Raw genomic sequence first — 18,768 nt, 5'->3', positions numbered from 1 at the left:
TTCTTTTCAGGGCAAATGTCATATATAATAAGATCAATCGCTTCTTTTCTCAATTTATCAGATGACAGTTGCCTTCTTTTGGTTTATTTTACTTAAAGACTACCAAAAAGTCCTTTAGAGACTGATATATAATGATTTGATTCTGAGCATTATAAATGTACAATACAAAATGAATTCTCATTTGCAATGCATTTTATATCATATATTGCATTGCAAGTATCTGGGCTTATTTACAAATAGTTTGTGTAGAATTAAAGAAAATTATTGAAGTCTTTATATAGTAACGGTATTAGCGTGTGTATCAGTCACATAAAAGGAACATATTATTTTATTGGTATTATAAAAAATTATAGGTTAATATCTTTTTCACTGAATCTTACTCACCAATTAAATTTGCTGATGAATTACTTCTGTATGTTTAAGTTGGGTATGTTATATAAAAAAGTTTTGTTTCATGTTTATATGAGCAGTTTATAAGATGTGTATTTTTATGCGACTGCTGTACATGTATAAAAACTTATTTAAAAATTTAGGAACAGGAAAATTTTCATAAATTATGAAAGTTGGTTATTGCTAAAGAAGTTATTTGTCAATGTTTTACAATGATATTCAACGTGATGAATACAAAATTAGAAAAAGGTCATACAGTTTAAGATTTATGTGTACCATTTCATCAAACCTTTAATTAAATTTGTTGTCTTATCTGTTTTGATTGACTAATTATTAATAGGTAATCTTAATAACTTTCATCTTTGTTTAATTGATGAGTCTGCATACAAATTTTGGTGGAAAATTGACTACTGTATAAAAAGTTATTAACTATTTAATTGTGTTAAAAATTTTCAGACATATTAATGTTGTAACAATATTATATGTTCTGTACAGTACATTTTCCTTAGTTAGGTGGGCTTTTTAACAAGTTTGTGATACAAACAATGAATCACCGTCGTTGTCTGTATCAATTTCTGAAATTCATGGTTGCAATTCCTTGTTTTCCATCTGGGAAAATTCCTTCACGAGTATAATCTATCATTGTCATAATACTTATTTCATTTCCAATAATTTCTCTTCTCGATTTAATCGATTAATATTTTCATTGGCATTGCAGTCTTTGGTATGACTTTATATTCATTTTAATTTTAACACCACGAAGACCTTGTTTTCCAGTTTGAAATTTTAAGTTTAAGTAATTCGTAAGAATCGTTTAATTGTATTAAAAACAGGATAAGAAAATGATTATAATCAGGAAAAACAACTGTTGTTTTTGGTCCCCACAGTATTAAAAGTAAAACCTTGGATATTCCATTACTGTAAACACACTAATGCTTATGTAACTATAGATTTAATCAATTTACAGTTTCGATTGCATTTCATTATGGTAGATGTATGTAACAGTCTTTTAGGAAACTTTCGCTTAATTCCTTTCCATAAAAATTCTATCTGAGGAAGGAATACAAACAATCCTAACGACTAAAAAATGACAATCCCATTAACAGCCAGAATATAAAACGATGAATGTTTCTTTTTTACGAATTCGAGAGTATTACACAATATTTCTATGTAATATTTACCTGCTAAAAATTCTACATATCACATAAACATATTATCATCAACGACTTCCATACGAATATAAATTTAACAATCACTAAATTAATAATTATTAAGCTCTTTCCCGTATTCTGGAATTTTTATTTTTCTTTCAACGATGATGGGACGGTTCGTTTCAACGAAGCTATCATATTCATCTCATATGCGATTAATAATGGAAGATCAAGGCTGGCAGTCGTTTTAGCTGATTAAAATTATTAAAAGAAGGATCGAGATTTTGTTCCCGATTCGTTTTCTTCAATCTTAGTTCATAGTTTAAGTTTCACGTTCACCGAGTCACCATTTATCATCTTTAAGTGTTCTTCTCAATCTCTATTGAGAGAGAAAAAAAAAGGAATATGGAATAGAAAAATACACAATAAAATAAATTGAGAAATCGAACATGTTAATTAATAGTTACTGTTTCACTTGATCCTTATTCGTGGATTATGTATTTCATGTTTTTCCCCCTTTCACTTTTTCCCCTGATCACGATCTTGAGCTACAGAGTTACGTTGTGTAAAACAGGAGTTCGACGAGTTATTAATTCCGAAATTTGATAATCCATCGAACCCCAAGTCTCGTTGCTTCAGTGTCTGCTTTTGTGTGGCTTTCTGCTGGAGTTTGAACGATGAAAGCTATCCGATCCTCGGTTGTAAGATATCAGGTATCTCATTAAAAAGCGAGTCGATTTGTTTAATCGCCAGCTATGTCGTGGTCTTCCTCGGTTTCCGCTTCGTCCTCCTCGTCGCTTTCAACGCTTTGCACTAGTCTCGCGTATCTGCAAAATCACAAACCGTTCGTTTGATTTCACGACACGACCACTTTCATTTCGGACCGTATTCGTGATTTTATCTGCGATGAATTTTGCGTTATATATTCTGTTGTAAAGTTTCTACCCTTTCTCTTAACGTAAGAGAATCCTTTTTCCTCTGTCTCCTCTCTAGGCGGTCTTCGAATACCAAAGAAATTTACATCGATTTTAAATAGAAACTTTAACGTGCATGTATATATTTGAAACAAATTTCAAATAAATTTAGTCCTATAGAAACTTCATAATTAGAAACGAAATTAACAATACCTTAAACTTCAAGATAAATTTAAGATACAGTCAATTACATTTCCTTGAATCAAATGTTTCGAATGTAGTATAAAATACTAATTGCCAATTTAACCAAACGTTACATAACTTTTTATATGAGGAATTTTATGAATCGTGGGCATGTTACGCGATACGAGTTGCGGAAACTGATATGACGATATAATTAAACGTTCGATAAAAGAGAAATAGTATGACAAATATGATAGGAGAAGGTAAAAAGAGAGACGAATAAATATACCTGACGGTATATCAGACGGGAGTCGTTTTTCTCAATGTGTCGAAGGTCCATTCACCACCCCTAACTGGTGGTGGAGGAGGTAGAGGTTCGTCAAGATCAAACGTCACGAATTCGTGTTGAACACTGGGACTGTATTCTTCTTCCTCTTCCTGCAGGACATCGGCTGTCGTACTGACCTGCGATTAATTAATTTATCGAATTCTAAAGTACTAAAGATTTATGAAATTCCAAAGCTACGAAGTATGAAATTCGTCTGAGAAATGTAATATTTCCGGTTAACGCGTAATATTTTTATTTTAATCGCAATTTTTCTTTCAATTACATTTTCAGTCTATCTTTTATTTTAACCTTATTTCAATGTTATATTTTGTAGAAGAAACATGAAAAAGAAATTAACGTTAAAATGAAACTATTCCGTCTAATTAAACATTTTTGTATTCCATTTTCTCGTTTTCTTTTTTACCGTCTGCGTGGTGAGGTCCCTAGGAAATTGCCTGGAAAAATGGTCGTGATATTCCAAATTCGGAGGCGGCGGTAAGAACTCGTCGAAGTCAACATGATCTACCGAATCCCTGCCGAAGAAGTATCTCTTCTGATGCCTCTCGCAGAGGAAACCACTGTGGCCTATAGTCGCGTGATTTGCATGATGCACGTGGTGATTGTCCAAGTGATACACGCCCTGAAAAGAGACGTTATGAACAAACAAACGGATCTCTGTTCCGCGTAATGACAATTATCTCTTATTATCTTTGAGTAAAACACGTCAAAACGAGAGTTAAATAAAGAGGAAACTGCGTTCAACGCATATACGAACGATAAGGTTATTCGTTTAATACCGGAAGCGTTAAGGTTGATTGCTTTAGCAGAGAATTAGGTCAAACGCATAAAAGATACATTAAACCCCAATCTGCGTAATTGTGTCGAGCAAAGTTTTGGAAAGAATATTCAGTCCCTTTGATTCAAATATTTCTCGCTGTGTTTCTGTAGAAAATACGTGAGAATCTCTTGCAGCTTGAATTTTGGAGGAGGAAAAAGATCGAAGATACGATTATTCAGAGAAATTACGACGGACGAAGCGAGGAAGTAAAATAAATGTAACTGCAAAAATTTACAAGGAGAAATAAAATGATATAGGTGTAGATACACGTATAATACATACGTAGAGATATGTGGAAGGGACAAGGTTGATGGTCGATGTATGACTGACCTATTCCACTTGCGTCGGTTTTACTACACGGGAGTATTGCATTTCCACTGACATAAAGGGGATGAATCCAGCTCGATGTTAACAGAGGCCACACGGATCACTGTAGGTCGCGAATTGTTCTTTTCCTTTCTTTATTGTGTTTCCTCTTCCTGCTTTTCGACGCACTGCCGACGTTTATCTTGTTCCCTTTTCGCTCGTTCCTTCTTTTATTATTTGTCCTGACACTTATTTCGTCGCGCGTCTGTTCCTTTTATCCGATTAAAAAAATTGATCTATTACGAGGGATAAAAATAAATCGATTGAAAGCATTTTTAATCCAATGGTGAATCTAAAGAACACCTCCCTCTTTCCCTCTCTTATGAGGCATGTTTACCTTTAATATCTGCATTTCGAAGCACGTGCAAGTGGGAAACTCTAGCTGGATTAAAATGGCTTAATAAAGTTCTACGAGTATGCGTTCTAATCTCTGAAATGACTTTCGAGGGTATCTCATTCTATCGGGTCGTAGGTTTAAGTTAGTTGTAAAGCTTTAACTGTGCTAGCTTATGTTACCGCTATAGTATACTAGACTCACAGATACCGCAACAGGTATGTTTGGTACAACTGTGTCGTGTTTAACTGATTGCTTTTTGCGTCACGCGTTAATATTCGATGCGATACTTAGCACTAAAGATACCAAATTCGTCGATATTTCGGATTCCCGTTCTTTGACTAAAAACATGTTGAAATTTTTGACAAAATTGATACACAGACGTTTATTGAGATTGAAACGTGATTATATTATGTATATATATGAACTTCTTTTATTTTCACCGTATTGCTTTAATTATAATCCTTTATTGCCTTTTATCATCTTGCTCTATTTTCAATTCAATTTGGCAAGTTTTATGTATGTTTCACGTATCTTGTCGAGCATCCTCGCAGGGAAAATTTCAAAGCAGTACTATACAAGAGAACCAATGCTTTTAATCTTTACTCTGTGCGGTGGAAACTACCTGGGGACGCGAAGTCAAGAGTGTCACTTGTTTCCTGAGTGCGATAGCATTGCGCGAATGAGATCCCAGGTACTTGGAGGCCGAGAGCTAACACTTGCCTCTGCCTCGCGTTTCGCTTCGTTTTCATTCAGGTGTCTATTTACTAGTTAAATGTAATTTAACTCCTAGTCTGCCGGATCGTAATTCAGTTAAAATAAGTCGCTGAATTCGCGCCGAGTTGGTTAATTGACAGCAGGATGAAAGATTTAATCGTGCAATGGTGAAAAGCACGTAGAAATATTCGCACATTTTTCAGAAAATTTATATACTTTTTTCTTCCGACATTATTCGCTTCGTAATCATATTAATGTACCATTGTTGGTACTCATAATATTGTCTCAAAGTAGCACAACGTTCGTTAAATTTAAATTAAACTCGTCTCGAAATGTAATTCACGCGAGCTACGTTCTTGAGTAAAATTTTGCACGAGCACTTATTAAATTGCGTGCAGATGGGGGTTTATGCAGAACATTTCGTACTCTATTATATAGATATTAAACGAGTAATTTAACTTGGACAGAATATATCTTTGTGAATTACGTTTTAGCAAAACCCAGCCTTACAATTATCCGTTAATATTTAAACAGTTATTAGTTACGTTTGGAAAATATCATCTAAATTTCACCATAGAAAATATAAGCTTCACGTTCAAATTTTTAGTTGGCATTCAAGAGACTCAACTATCCGTATTCAGCTGGGTTGGAAGTTTATTTGCGCGAGTTTTATTTTATCGTTGAAAGCACGAGATTGTAGCTGAATTTTTTAGAAGAATAACTTATACACCTTGAAAGTTTCAAGAATTCCGAGCACACGCGCGAACCAAGAAAAGAGCACGTTGATTGCGAGTTATCAAAGTGAGAGGCGCAAAGTTTGCGGTATAAGTGATAAAGACTTTCAAGTATTTGTAGAAAATTTATCACGTCCAATCGACGAATGTGCATTAGAACTATATTAAAATTGCAAAATTTTAAAGAAATTCTAATTTGAGTGGAAAGCGATACGCTTGTATTATTTCACCACTTGGTTGTTGATGAGCCAGGCAAATAGTTTCGATATTTTGATATTCTGCCAAACGAAGACTAACGACTGCGATTCGTATCACGAAAACTTTTAAGCGGATGTTAATTCGGTCCAAGTTTCCGAACGCGAGCACAGCCCGATCTTACGAAGTCGTAGAAACGAAGCTAATACTACCAACCCCGTAATTTTTTCGCCTGGAATCTCTCCGTAGCAGTTCTTTCTGGTGCCAAGAAATATACAAGAAAATGGCGTAAGTTCCAGCGACCTCGGTCGTGATGAAGCCACTCACGTACAGCAAAAATGAGAATCCGTACCTGTAGGTGAAGGGTGGTCCCTGAAATCGCAAGATTGCGTCCAAGATATTCATTCACACGGGCAATGATACAGATAAGAAGTAATCTAATGGCACCCAAGGAAATATGAGACCGAGAATTTCGTCGTTCCGTATGATATTCCACGGTTAGGCTATGATTTCAACTAAAATTCCCCCATTGGAAATTTTTATTCGAGATTTCTACGTTTCAAATGAGATACAAACTTTTATTTTTTCGGAAATTTGTAAAATGTAAAAATTTCCCACCAGACTGAAACTTGAGATTAAATATATTGAGATTAATATCGTTTGAAAATAACATGGTCTTTCCTTTTCTCTTTTCTTTATTTGGGGATGTGAACATCAAATGAGTTTTGGATATTTGACTGACCTGAAACGACGACCTTGGTCTAAGTTTGCTACCGACTTCAGCTTTGAACACAGATATGTACATCACCATTCCTACCAGCATTAACAAACCTGAAAGGGAAACCGATTTAATAACTTGAACGTTATCTCTCTGCAGCAGTTCTGGCGACAATTTCACGGGCTCTGAACAGCTTAGGTAACGCGATTATTTAAACTTTAATCCATCTTCGTGCGTGGTATATTTACGAAGGTGGACATTACATGTAGATTTAACCTACTGATCCGTACATAAACTCGTCTTCGAGAACGGTGTAATATAGCCGAGTTTTGTAACGGTGCTAATGAAATTTCAAAATGTCTCGTATAACACAGGTGATATATTCAGAAAAGCTATCTACAACTGTTCGAATACTTTGGTGAGCCTGTGTACATCGAACGCGTAATATTTGAAAAGCGAGGTGGAATTTTCTGTATTTACACTCGAGAAAACGATTCTACAACGCAATGCGTATTTTTCAAAGCGGAATTGCTCCAGAAAGACGCTTTCTTTATGCTCTAATCCTTTGGTAGTTTAATAATTTTTTAGGTTTTTTTCTCCATCTTCTGCAAGATCTTTTTTTAAACAATAGTTTCGAAATTTCTTCTAACTCGAATAAAATCTTACAACGATGTTATTTAAATGAACAAAAAGATAATACTAGATCCACGAAATTCATTGAAATTTATTTTACGATCTCTTCTTTTTTATCTTAAAAATTGGTAGTTCTATTATAACACAACGAAGTTTAATTTCATACAATAGTTAGCATCTTTCGATTGGCTTGTTTTTCTACAAGATACACTGTGTATTTTTTTATTTTGAACGTTATACGAACCAACAAGTTACCGCTTGTTTTTCTGCTTTCTGTATTCATAACCCTTTTTCAGAAAGTTAGTGTGCGCAAAGTATTAGGTGCAATATAAGCTTGGTGTACTTTATTACTCACCGGAAACTATGAAGACTACGCCGGCGACAAAGACGCAAAGTCTGTGTCTCGGGTGAGTAACGTGAGCCGTGAAGTAACAAACTTCGGCTACCACCAGCAGCGATGTTGCAGCGAAGAAGAACATTGCCGACTTGGTAACTGCATCTAGGTAAAAAATATGAGTATGACGGGCTCGACGAATGGGAAAAGTTCCTTGCCGAAATTTTTCTTCCCTTCATTCAACTATCCTTTGATCATTACGCGTAGATACGAGGATACCGATGAGATTTGTAGGAATATATTTCGCTTTGTTCAACGAATAAAGGATTTCAGAATAAAATGGAAATTTATTACGGTAGAAATAATTAGCCTGAGAATCATGGCGTGATTCAGCTTACTGTTATTTTTCCTCGCTACTTTCCCCTTCTATTTTTCACTGCCATATTTCACCATACAAAACTCAATACATATTTCGAGGTTATAAAAGCATTCCTGTCAGGAAAAGAAAATATAACTTAGTCGAATACGAAACTAAATGTATGTTGTTACACTACTGTTTCAAACATTTTTAACTTACTTTGAATAAATCCTATCATATCCACGCAATTCGTCGTTATTTTCAAAAATTTCACGTCAAAAGCGTAACAACGAATGTTTGTAATACAATCCCCGTAAAAATCATAAATTCTATGCACAAAATACCAACAATCACCAGCGCTTTATAACGATAATATAATAAAAATTATTTCAATTACAGTGAAAAATCCCGTAAAAAATAATTGATGTATGAATAAACGTTGAAAAAAAGGAAGAATGTTCTGAAATTTCGTATTGTTCTTTCTCACGGTTCAGCGAACGATGGAAGAAGAAGAACGAGGTTCCGAAGGACGGGTGAAAATCGGGATGGACAAATTGTCGGATCCAGTTTATCATGGATGGAACATCCTCCCGACTGAAAGCATTTTCCCGCCGAATATTTTACGGAGCGTGTCACACTCGAGTTCAGTGCCGGACAGAGGACACCTAATCAACCCCCTTCAAAGGCACACGTCCCATATACTCGATCCGCGTCTCATTGGTACTCACATGGTATTGCCATCGTTGAATCGCTGGGATCTGGGCTGTATTCCTCGTTTGGAAAATAGTCGATGCTCGAGCATTCGTATTCCATGCGGGAGCCTAGAAAACAAAAGAAAGTGATTCGTATCCTGACCTGCATTCGCATCTGCGATACGCGCAAGCCTCTGTAGTCTATTTTGACCATATCGAAAAAGTACCAAAATAAATTCGTCGTCTGTTTTTTAGTTACGCGTTTAGTTGGAAGTTCCAGCGGCGATGCGCAACGAGTGTTTCGTTTCTCCGGTTTCTAGCTTTATGGCTCTCGTGTTTTATATTCCATTGTCGCCAGAACACAGGTGGTCGTTAATAACGTTACATCGCATTGTAGCTTTCCGTTTTTTCTCTTTATTACCTGACACGTTGTGTAGAAAATGCCCGAATTAGACGCTTCCTCGTCGTTGAAATTTCGGAGCAATTATACACGGTTGTTTTCGATTTCCGACAAATTTGTTGTTCTGTCGCGCGAATCGTACGATTTACATTTACTAGTATTACCCGACCATTCATTCTTCTCTATATGGGTTACCTCTTCTTTTCTTTTTTTTCAATAATTTCCTTTCTGCTTTTATTTATTTTTGATAACAAGAGAAGCGATGCAATAAAGTAATACTTGGGCCGCGCACTCAGAATCGTGGAAGTCTTCGGGAGGGAAGCGTGATTTTTCTGGATAGACGTTCATTAATACTTTCGTTAAACGAGGTATTATTTCCATCATAATATAAAGCAATTAAATTCAATTGTAGAAATATCGAAATTCGACGTGGACTGTGGTATTCAATCACTCCTCTACTGCTGTATTGAAAATATTATTATTTCACCTTTGAATCAGACTTAAAGACGATGGTGTCAAACAGAAATTTAACTTCTCGGAGGAAAAACTCGATGGTTTGATCTATCGAATCTTAATTTTCGTCTTTTAAACTAAAATTTATGCGTGTGACGATGTATTCGCTGGTCTAGTATCGATCTTGAAAAGGAGACAGTAATAAGAGAACTAAAAACATAATTATCTTTTGGTCATCTAACTATGTAAAAATGGAAATGTTCAAAGGGAGTCGCGAGGGAAAAGTTAGACGAATTCAAAGTGAAAAGGGGAAGCAGCGCATGAATGTAATTTATAAAACTTGGACTAGTAAATCATCTTTCTTCTCGTCGTCGTACTATCTTTCACGTTTCCCTCACAATTTTAGATTTAATTGAAACGAACCGTATGGCAAAGAGCGATAACCCCTGACTTGTGAGTTTCGCACACTTTACTTCGATGTCGCGTTATTAGACCAGTCGTTCGTCACAACGCAATGGTTCTGTTTTATACGATTTGATTTATCGCGATCGATATCTCTCTATGGCAAATCTTACTGCAATGACAGGCTTGCAATAGCTTCACGTAAATAGAACGCGAGATATGTCTCTATTTTAATATCATCTGCAGATGATCGAGGGATGTTTCCGGATGCGTTCGTTTCAAGATGTATGTCATGCAACGAGTTTTCTTTTTAATAAGTGGGACGTATAGTATAAGGATGAAAGAACTTTTCTCTCAGATAAAGAAATAAAATGTATATTTAGACAAAGCGAGTCAATGTACTTCTCTAGCAATTAGCTAGTTTCAATTTGGCGTTTATTTATTATTTTTATTTGGCGTTTAAAAACTTGTCATTCAAGGGATTAATTTTAACATCCAAATATTTGTGAAATTCGGTCAATTGTCAGTCAGTAAATTTTGCGTAAATCCCTTCATGTTCATCCAATCGTTATTTACGGTTCATGTATTTGATGTAAAGTCTAGAAACGGGCGCGAAACGTCCAAAAATCAGTGTCCACATTCATGTTGTGAAATCGAAAGGTAAAAAGAAAGGACTAATATGTACTTGGCTTATCAAATATTTTAGTTATCGGTTAAAATATGGAAGCGGTAAAGCGCAAACATCGTCGGGCAACATTTTTACAGAGCGTACGAAAGGAATACCCTCAATCAAAGTTCTGCGAAGTAGATCTTGTCACGATTGAAAGATTGTCGTACGCTATATGCGTATGATGTATGGCTACGGTACTGTGGCAGAGATTTATAAAACTGCCTTTCAAATATGAATCAAAGAAACGCTATTTCGCATCGTTAAATTCACGAAAACAACAAATGTATGCTTTTATAACGTTCTGAAGTTGAAATGCTCGTTTGTAATTCCGTTCCACTAACAAAGCTACTTTAGTTTTTGCGCGTTTTTTCAATAAACACGTTTTACGAACATTCAAACCATGAATCGATCATTACTTCCATCTAAACAGCTCTACTTTACGCAAACAAGTACGATGATCGTAATTCATTTCAATTTGAAAATCTTTACGAACCAATCTATTGATTCGTTTCGTACCGACAACGTTCCCCATATGTTTTAAAATTAATACAATCGACAAATCGGTATGTACAGTTCCAAACGATAACGTTCGATAACGATAAAAGGTTTGCGTAAAGAATATTTTTTGATATTCCTAATCACATTTTCCAAAACAAAACGAAAAATGTATATAAATAAATGACCAAAGCAAAGAAGTTGGATAATTATCGCAAAGATAAACAGCATAAATCACTTGTTTGTAACATCGTACCCAAATTAAACGGTGAGCCGCGCACTAAATAATTACGTTATGCAAATCATCGAACATTCCGTTACTCGATGCCGAAACTAAGCTGAAACAGGTGGCGAAGCGCGACCATGTTTCCAGCGTATTTACTTTTGGTAATTGTCATTAAACCGAAACTATTACGCGTTACGGGGCATTAAAAAGTGGAATTCGCGTTCCTACCGATTACAGGCACGCGCGTATCAAGCGTCGATCGTTAAACATGCTTGCCATTCAGTATTTTGGAACAAATGCCGAGGTGGTGCATCCAACTATCAAAGCGTTTCTCGAAATCATTCGCAAGGGAACGCAAAGCGTCGGGCTTTTATAGTTACGCAGCTCGCTGCGGCTGCTATGGGTACGAGAAAACGGAGAACGGGGAATTGGGTTGGCAGGCGTGGAACAGTCATTTCCGGCTTGTGCCGGAAGTCGGCCGTATTGCCTACCTTCGACAGTTGAGAATCGATATTCCATGTTCGCTGCCGGCGTGCCCACTGACAGAGGTATACGTATAACAGAAATAATAACTTGCTCGCGTTCGCGTACTCCGCGGTTCGACTATGCACTGCGGTCGTCGTTTAAGCGTAACATGGGAGAATTGGAAATACGCGCCCCTTTGCCAACTTCTCATTTTGGCAATTTCGTTTTTCTTCGAGAGCAGCGCCTCCGCGAGGAATGATAGAGCCTCGTTCACGGGATTGCCGTTTCACCTATTTTCAGTGAGACGTATTGTACTCTCAAATGGCAGGGGATTGCGTAATTTCTATCGGATTCTTATGAAACCATTTCAATGATCGAGATGGCTGTAACTTGGTCGTAATAGTATTATTATGTACTTTGGTTTTTGGTGGCAAGTAGAACTTGTCCCAAACGGGCTCTTACATCCATCTGTATATTTGTGAAAGTTGTTGAAATATGTTTGTCGTAGGACGCAAGAGTGATTTTAAAGCGTCAGAATCTGGAAAAGGTTTTACGTGTTCAAACCTCTGCTTGCCTCTGACACTGGAAAATTCGCGAAAGTTTGTAAAGTATATGCAGATACGTGGTATTTTATGATTAGGAAGGTCATTTTGGGAATATATTTCGAATATAATAAGAAGTTTCGCTAATGAAGAGTTAAAGTTGTTCGTCGGAGAATTTCATTTTTTCAACTCGGCAACTTCTGCTGGGCTCCATATTGTCTAATTTCCGCTGGCAGGCTAATGCGGCCATCTATTCTAGAAATTCGCATATTGTAATTAAATTTTGGACATATTAATTATTAGTATAGAGAATACTGCACATAAGACAGTATTCTTAACAGTATTCTTTCTTAATTAAAAATAGAGGTATGTTTCCAAGTTTGTCAAATAATTATGGTTGCACACTATTATGATCTGTAAGTTTACAAGTCAAACTCAAAGGGGGAGGGAAGAGAGAGAGACAGAGAGAGAGAGATTATACAAGATCTGAATTTTGTTTATCACGGCTTCATTTAAAGTTCTTGTTTCTTTAATTAAATTTACTCACGATGAAAATATAATTCGTTTAGTTTAAATTTTCTGTATGCCATTCTCATAAATGTAACTCGTTACGATATTACATACTGTACATCACACTCGTCTGCAGAGAATTCAAAATAAGAGCATAATTAATAGAATGTTTCACGTTGCTTTCAACATTGCGTCCAGAGAAATTAGAAACATTATTTTAGAAAATTATAGAAATTATTCCAATAACTCCGGGTCGCTTGAACTTAAGCAACTTCAATCTGAACAGTGACTTTATCTTCTGTTTTCCGTATTATGTAGCACGAAAATTATCAAATCTCGGTCAAGCGGAGAACGAATTGATGTGCAAAAGTCCCAGATGGAAAGAAACTTTTTCAATCTACGGGTCTAATTGAAAAGCATGTCATAAGCACTTTAATTAAAAAGGACTTTCATTTCTCAAGCCGTTGAAATTTCCGAGAAATAGGAATACGTGGCAGATACGTATTTTCGTGTTCTAGTCTAATAACGTTTCGATTTTCTGATGGCCATTTAAAGAAGAAACGGGATTCGTAGTGAGCCACGCGAGACTACGGACTGAAGATGAAGTTTACAACGAAATAGGGATCATCCAGCGTACAACTGCTGTGGGAGTAGCCGGCACATTGTGCGACCGGTTTCCCCGGCGCGGCGTGACATTATTTAACATCAGCGTGGCTAATTGGAACAAACGGGTCTGGCTACCTGGACATGTTACGAAGACACTACCCTGGCACGATTACTCTATTAAATACCCAGAAGCATTTGTCACAGAAACCGAGTTTTAACGTAGCGACCGCGTATATGCGTGCTCCTCCTATTGGATAACAATATCAGATTTGTCTTTGGTGAATTTAATGTCACACGATACTGGTACGTTTATGTTTCGTTGCCTCTGTGAAAAAATTCTCTTTCACATCTCGCGTGTTTTTTTTTATACACAAAAATATCAGAGGATCGGAGAATTAAAGATGTGGATCATCGTATCCGTGAAATACATATATGATATCATGGAATACATACGAGTTGCTTGTATTACTGGCACGTTGATATTAAAAATTGCTAGACACTCGAACGATTCGATGTTAAATATATAAAAAGAATTTTAATATCAAGAGTCGCAAGTTTGATAGTTTTCACAGGAAATAATGATAAACGCACTGGCAACTCTGTTAAGTACTGGGGAACAAAAAGGTTTGGCTGACTTTCGCAACAAGTTGCAAAATTGTGTACTGAAGCGCAACGAAGATTCTAAGATTAACAGAATTAACGGGGTGAGATGCATCATAAATCCTTCCTACGGGCTTCCGAAGAAAAGCACGGTTCCATAGTGGTATTAAGCTTCGCATGAAAGCATTAAAGCCACATTAATTTCTCACCGCGGATACTTGCGTAACCAGTTAAAACCTTCGAATAACCTTCATTCTTTGCAAAACGAAATGGTTACGAACGATATATCGCAAAATGTAATTATCATAAAATGAATAATCCTTGGAAGAATACAGACTAGCATAAGAGAGGAGAACGTCTGCGAATCAGTAGCCTAAATCGAAAAAAAGAAACAAGCGACCATCGTTTCCGGCTAAATAGGCTATGTTTTATACGCAATTTTCTTTCTCGATCTCTTCGTCTTTGCCTCAATCTACAAAATTCGAGTTTCTTCGACCGAGATAAGAAGTTATCCGGTAGTTGGATGAGGACGAAGCTCTCCACCATCGGCTCTTCTATTTCTTTTCCTTCTCGTTCTTGCTTTTTTCGCTCTTTTTTCTTTATCTGCTGGCATAGCCAGGGGGCATCGCTCCTGGTAGGCGTGGAACTGCTTGGAGGCCGAGCGATGGCGGCAGCAAAAGGAGAGCGGTTTCCGGTGCCCTCGGTAACGAGTCATTTCCGACCCACTGTACTCGTCTCCTTCAGATCCTCTCCCATTCCATGCCGTCATTCCTATCGAGAGAGCCTGGACCGGAATCACAGAACGCTTCGCGAATATTACCAGTTAAATGCTTTCTGCCCTCACCCCTGTACTCACTGAAATCTCAGCGGTGCCTGGTGAATGGATAAAGAACAGGATAAGAAGCGTTTATACTGGAAATCAACGATGATTCACCTTTGTTTCGTGGAGATTATTACCCTGTATTGATATAGCTTGATGAGTTTTTACGTTGGATAGATGGAAGAAGAAATTAATGAGGAATTCTCTGTTTGTGTCTCGGTTATTAATATACGAAGAGTGGAGTGGTAATTGCTCGGGATGTGTTACGACCGTTCGCGGAGAGACGCGGTCGCGAGGAAAACGCGTCAGCGAGAGGCGTAAATTCTCGCTACGATTCGGTTAATCGACGCCGCGAAGTAGTCGTTCCCCTGTTTCGGTTAAGATAACAGAGGTGGTTAAATGAATATGACACAGTCTAGTAAGTTATATTTCACCGTTTATTCCAACAACTTATAACGAAGGCAGTTACGCTGGTGCGTATGTACGAGATGAATGAGTGACTGATCTGCGGGTGTGTATACCCGGTTAAAGGATGTTGACCGTTCGAAGGATGTAAAATCAGTGATGTTCGGAGACGATGCTGTGGCAAAGGAAAGCTAAGGATGGGTGTGTCTAGCGCACGGGACCATCGGATTTGTTGGTGACGATTTTAGTTGAGAGAGTGAGGGAAATAGGCTTCGTTGTTAACTGGTTAAACGAAGGGTCTTAATCGCCCTCGAGAGAAAGTGGTTAGTGGGAGGAAAGTTGCATCATACGTGAGAAAAACTAACTTTCCCTGGTCAAGCTGTAGTAGACAATGGTCTTTAGAAATTCTTCGGAAACGGACGTTTGTTCGGTTTGAAGGACCTCGACTAGGAAATTCCTGAGATTTATGGAAGGTACTTGAGACTATTGAGGATACGCAGTGAGTATCCGAAGACATCTGGTTGCCATCTTGCCCGCGGTGTGTGACCTGGGCTAGGTAGAGTGTTACGCGACGTAACAGGATGTATTTATGAAATTTGTTAATAGGTAGAATAAGACTCGCGAAATTATTTGAACGTTTATATTATACTTGTATTAAAGATGTTGAAGGATATTCGCGTGATAGAATCTGAGAAAAGACCGTAGCTTTATTTTGGGTACATATTGATTCATCCGTTTACTTTAATTGGATGTATGTAATTGTTAAGTTGATTATTTAAAGTTATGGCAATCGTATAGAGCAACAGGATACAATTTCAGATCACGATACGGAAATGTATAGCCATGGAGCAGTAAAATTAAAATAAATTGTTCTTATCAAGGAACATAAGGAATGGCATTTCACTGTGTCGCGTGTAGAGTATACGTAATGTATGTACATGTATATCTAAATTCTGTTGTGAGATAGCAAAGTGGAATGGTAAAGGTAAAATGCTTTTCAAGTATTATGAGTTAAATGCCATTCTGTTGTTTTCCTTGGCCGAGGGAAATCTTTTGCTTTTGAGAACAGAAAGATCTTGAGAAGCTTGCAATCAGCCGCCAAAGGTATCTCTGAATACTTTCAACCTATTGTGTTCGTCTCATATTCAACTATGGTTAACGAGATTATCAAGACATTATGCATAGAAATCGTTTTTCCCTTGCCACATTATGGTAATAATAGGATGGTAATAACACAGATTGAACCACGTCATAATCAATTAATGGTAGGACAATAATGGATAAAGTTGGTACATTGACAGAACACTGCAAGTTATAGTGGAGGAATATTTCAGCGGTATCTCGGCTCCGTTTAGACATTAATATTCAAAGGTTGAAGCACGTAGACCTACGTGTCTAGCAATGCAGCTAAGGCTGGACCTGCATGTAGCTTGCTAGCAGTGTCGTACCTATGAAAGTTAACAGAGGATGAAACGATTTATAATTTTCATGCATAAGATATAATACTACGTGTTGTGTAGCCGTGAAATTAGAAGTGCTAGAAAAATTCATAAAATCCTGGGATTTGTTTACTGTTGGCGAAATGAACGTTCTAATTATTTGTATTAATCTTTTTCGTGTATTTGTTGACTTTATGAAAATATTTTTAACTTTAATATCACTTCGCGATGATACCATGAATATCAAATAGATAATTAAGATAAAAATTTCATGAATACTTGTAAAGCAGAGAGAGGACCGCGACAGACAAATGCCAGGAGAAACAGATGGTACTATCCAGCCTTAAGAATAGTATGCACTAAACTCTAGCTATAACGTTACTCGAGGGATCTCGTAAGTCCTGTTGGTTAAGTATTCAAGAAAAGTTCACAAACGGCTATGCAAAACAGTTGAAACTGTGAAATTGAGGGCGATATCTCGAATCGTCGAAATGAAAAATCTACTTTTTAAGTGCACAAGTTAGTAGTGAAATTTATTCGTAGAACGTCCACGTTCCCTTACGAGTATGGATGAGAGTTAATTAAAATAGTTTCGAAAATATTTTAAACTAAAATTAATAGCCTTATTTGTCTTTTAAAATTAGAAATGATTTTAGTTTAATTGTACTATAGAAAAAGATGAATTTATGGTAAAATAATTCCATTAAAAAAGAAAATACTCGGACAGAAACGTTTAGTACTGCGGCATTTATTGCTCTGGAAATAGTGTCGATTGAAAAATAAACTGAATATGAACGAAAAATGAAAAATAAACTGATGGTGTGATGACAAAACGGAAACTCGTATTCATTTGAATTAGATACCTATCTCTAGCAGATGATATCGAAAATTCGTTTTCATTTTACTATCTTTGCACATTTGCTCGGCTATATTTTGAAACTTTTAATTTAGTTTACGATATAATGTGATTAAAACACGATAAGGTCATCCAAATGATGCGCGATATTTCAATACAATTTCGATTTCATATTTATTCGTTTTATCATTATTTATTTTAATCTTAACTTTTATACGGTTTAATTCGATGTATTATCGATATCTGTCGTCGCCAATAATATTGAAGTTGTATTTTATTATTGTAAGCGTGCATGGTGAACAGTCACGCAGAGAAACGTCGAGAAAGCCCACAGGACACTGAGAGTGTTTGTCGACAGGTAGAAAAGTTAGGAATACGTGATACCCAAGAGGGACAGAATCTAGAAGTTAGTTCTCACGTCAAGCAACTGCGGACGTTTGAAGATTAAATAGCTATACATTCTGTTAATTACTTCGATGCTTCACGTCTTTGTATTTAAATTAACATATTTAAATGTATCAATTTTAAAAATATTCCAGACAATCGATTAAAATGAGATTAGATAATGTATTCCATTCTCTCGTTTGTAGATTCTTTAATCATAGCATAGCATGGCATATCTTGAAAAGAAGATATTATCACTTCTTAAGTAGAAAATCCTTTCACAGAGGTTAACAAGGTTTGTAGAAATACGGGTTAAAAGAAACTGTAGGTCTTCGTGTTACAGGAGTGATTCAATTTTCTTCCGAAGAAGCTAGCTAATTCGCATTGTTCGAGGGAAATTAGTTTCTCCTGAGAACTTAGAATTGAATACTAACCAACATAGTCCAATGTGCAATACAGTAGTCATTTTATTTTATTTTTATTTCAACGAAGAAAATTAAGTTTCTTTGAAACTCCCCAATTTTGTCGTAGGTAATAATAATTAAGTTCTCTTAAGTTACTATACAATTAATTTTTGCGAACCATTTTCTCAACGAAATTATAATATAAG

At 36.4% G+C, this 18,768-nt stretch overlaps 1 protein-coding gene across 1 annotated transcript in view; it reads right to left on the bottom strand.

Moving 5' to 3' along the window:
- Positions 1-1,277: 1,277 nt before the first annotated feature.
- The window catches only part of LOC100745542 (voltage-dependent calcium channel gamma-7 subunit), a 38,942-nt gene continuing 21,451 nt past the window's right edge, over positions 1,278-18,768 (bottom strand). Inside the window, exons 3-9 of the mRNA XM_003491135.4 lie at positions 8,922-9,014; positions 7,857-8,000; positions 6,893-6,981; positions 6,367-6,522; positions 3,391-3,606; positions 2,928-3,103; positions 1,278-2,368 (exon numbers count right to left, since the gene is read on the bottom strand). Coding sequence (XP_003491183.1) covers positions 2,939-3,103; positions 3,391-3,606; positions 6,367-6,522; positions 6,893-6,981; positions 7,857-8,000; positions 8,922-9,014 — 863 coding nt within the window. The 3' untranslated portion in view covers positions 1,278-2,368; positions 2,928-2,938. The remainder of the gene's footprint in view (positions 2,369-2,927; positions 3,104-3,390; positions 3,607-6,366; positions 6,523-6,892; positions 6,982-7,856; positions 8,001-8,921; positions 9,015-18,768) is intronic.

Source organism: Bombus impatiens, unplaced genomic scaffold, assembly GCF_000188095.3.
Source record: "Bombus impatiens unplaced genomic scaffold, BIMP_2.2 scf_0517, whole genome shotgun sequence".
Lineage (NCBI taxonomy): Eukaryota > Metazoa > Arthropoda > Insecta > Hymenoptera > Apidae > Bombus > Bombus impatiens.
Note: the sequence above shows the minus strand (reverse complement) of the source record. Positions and strands in the feature narration are given on the sequence as shown.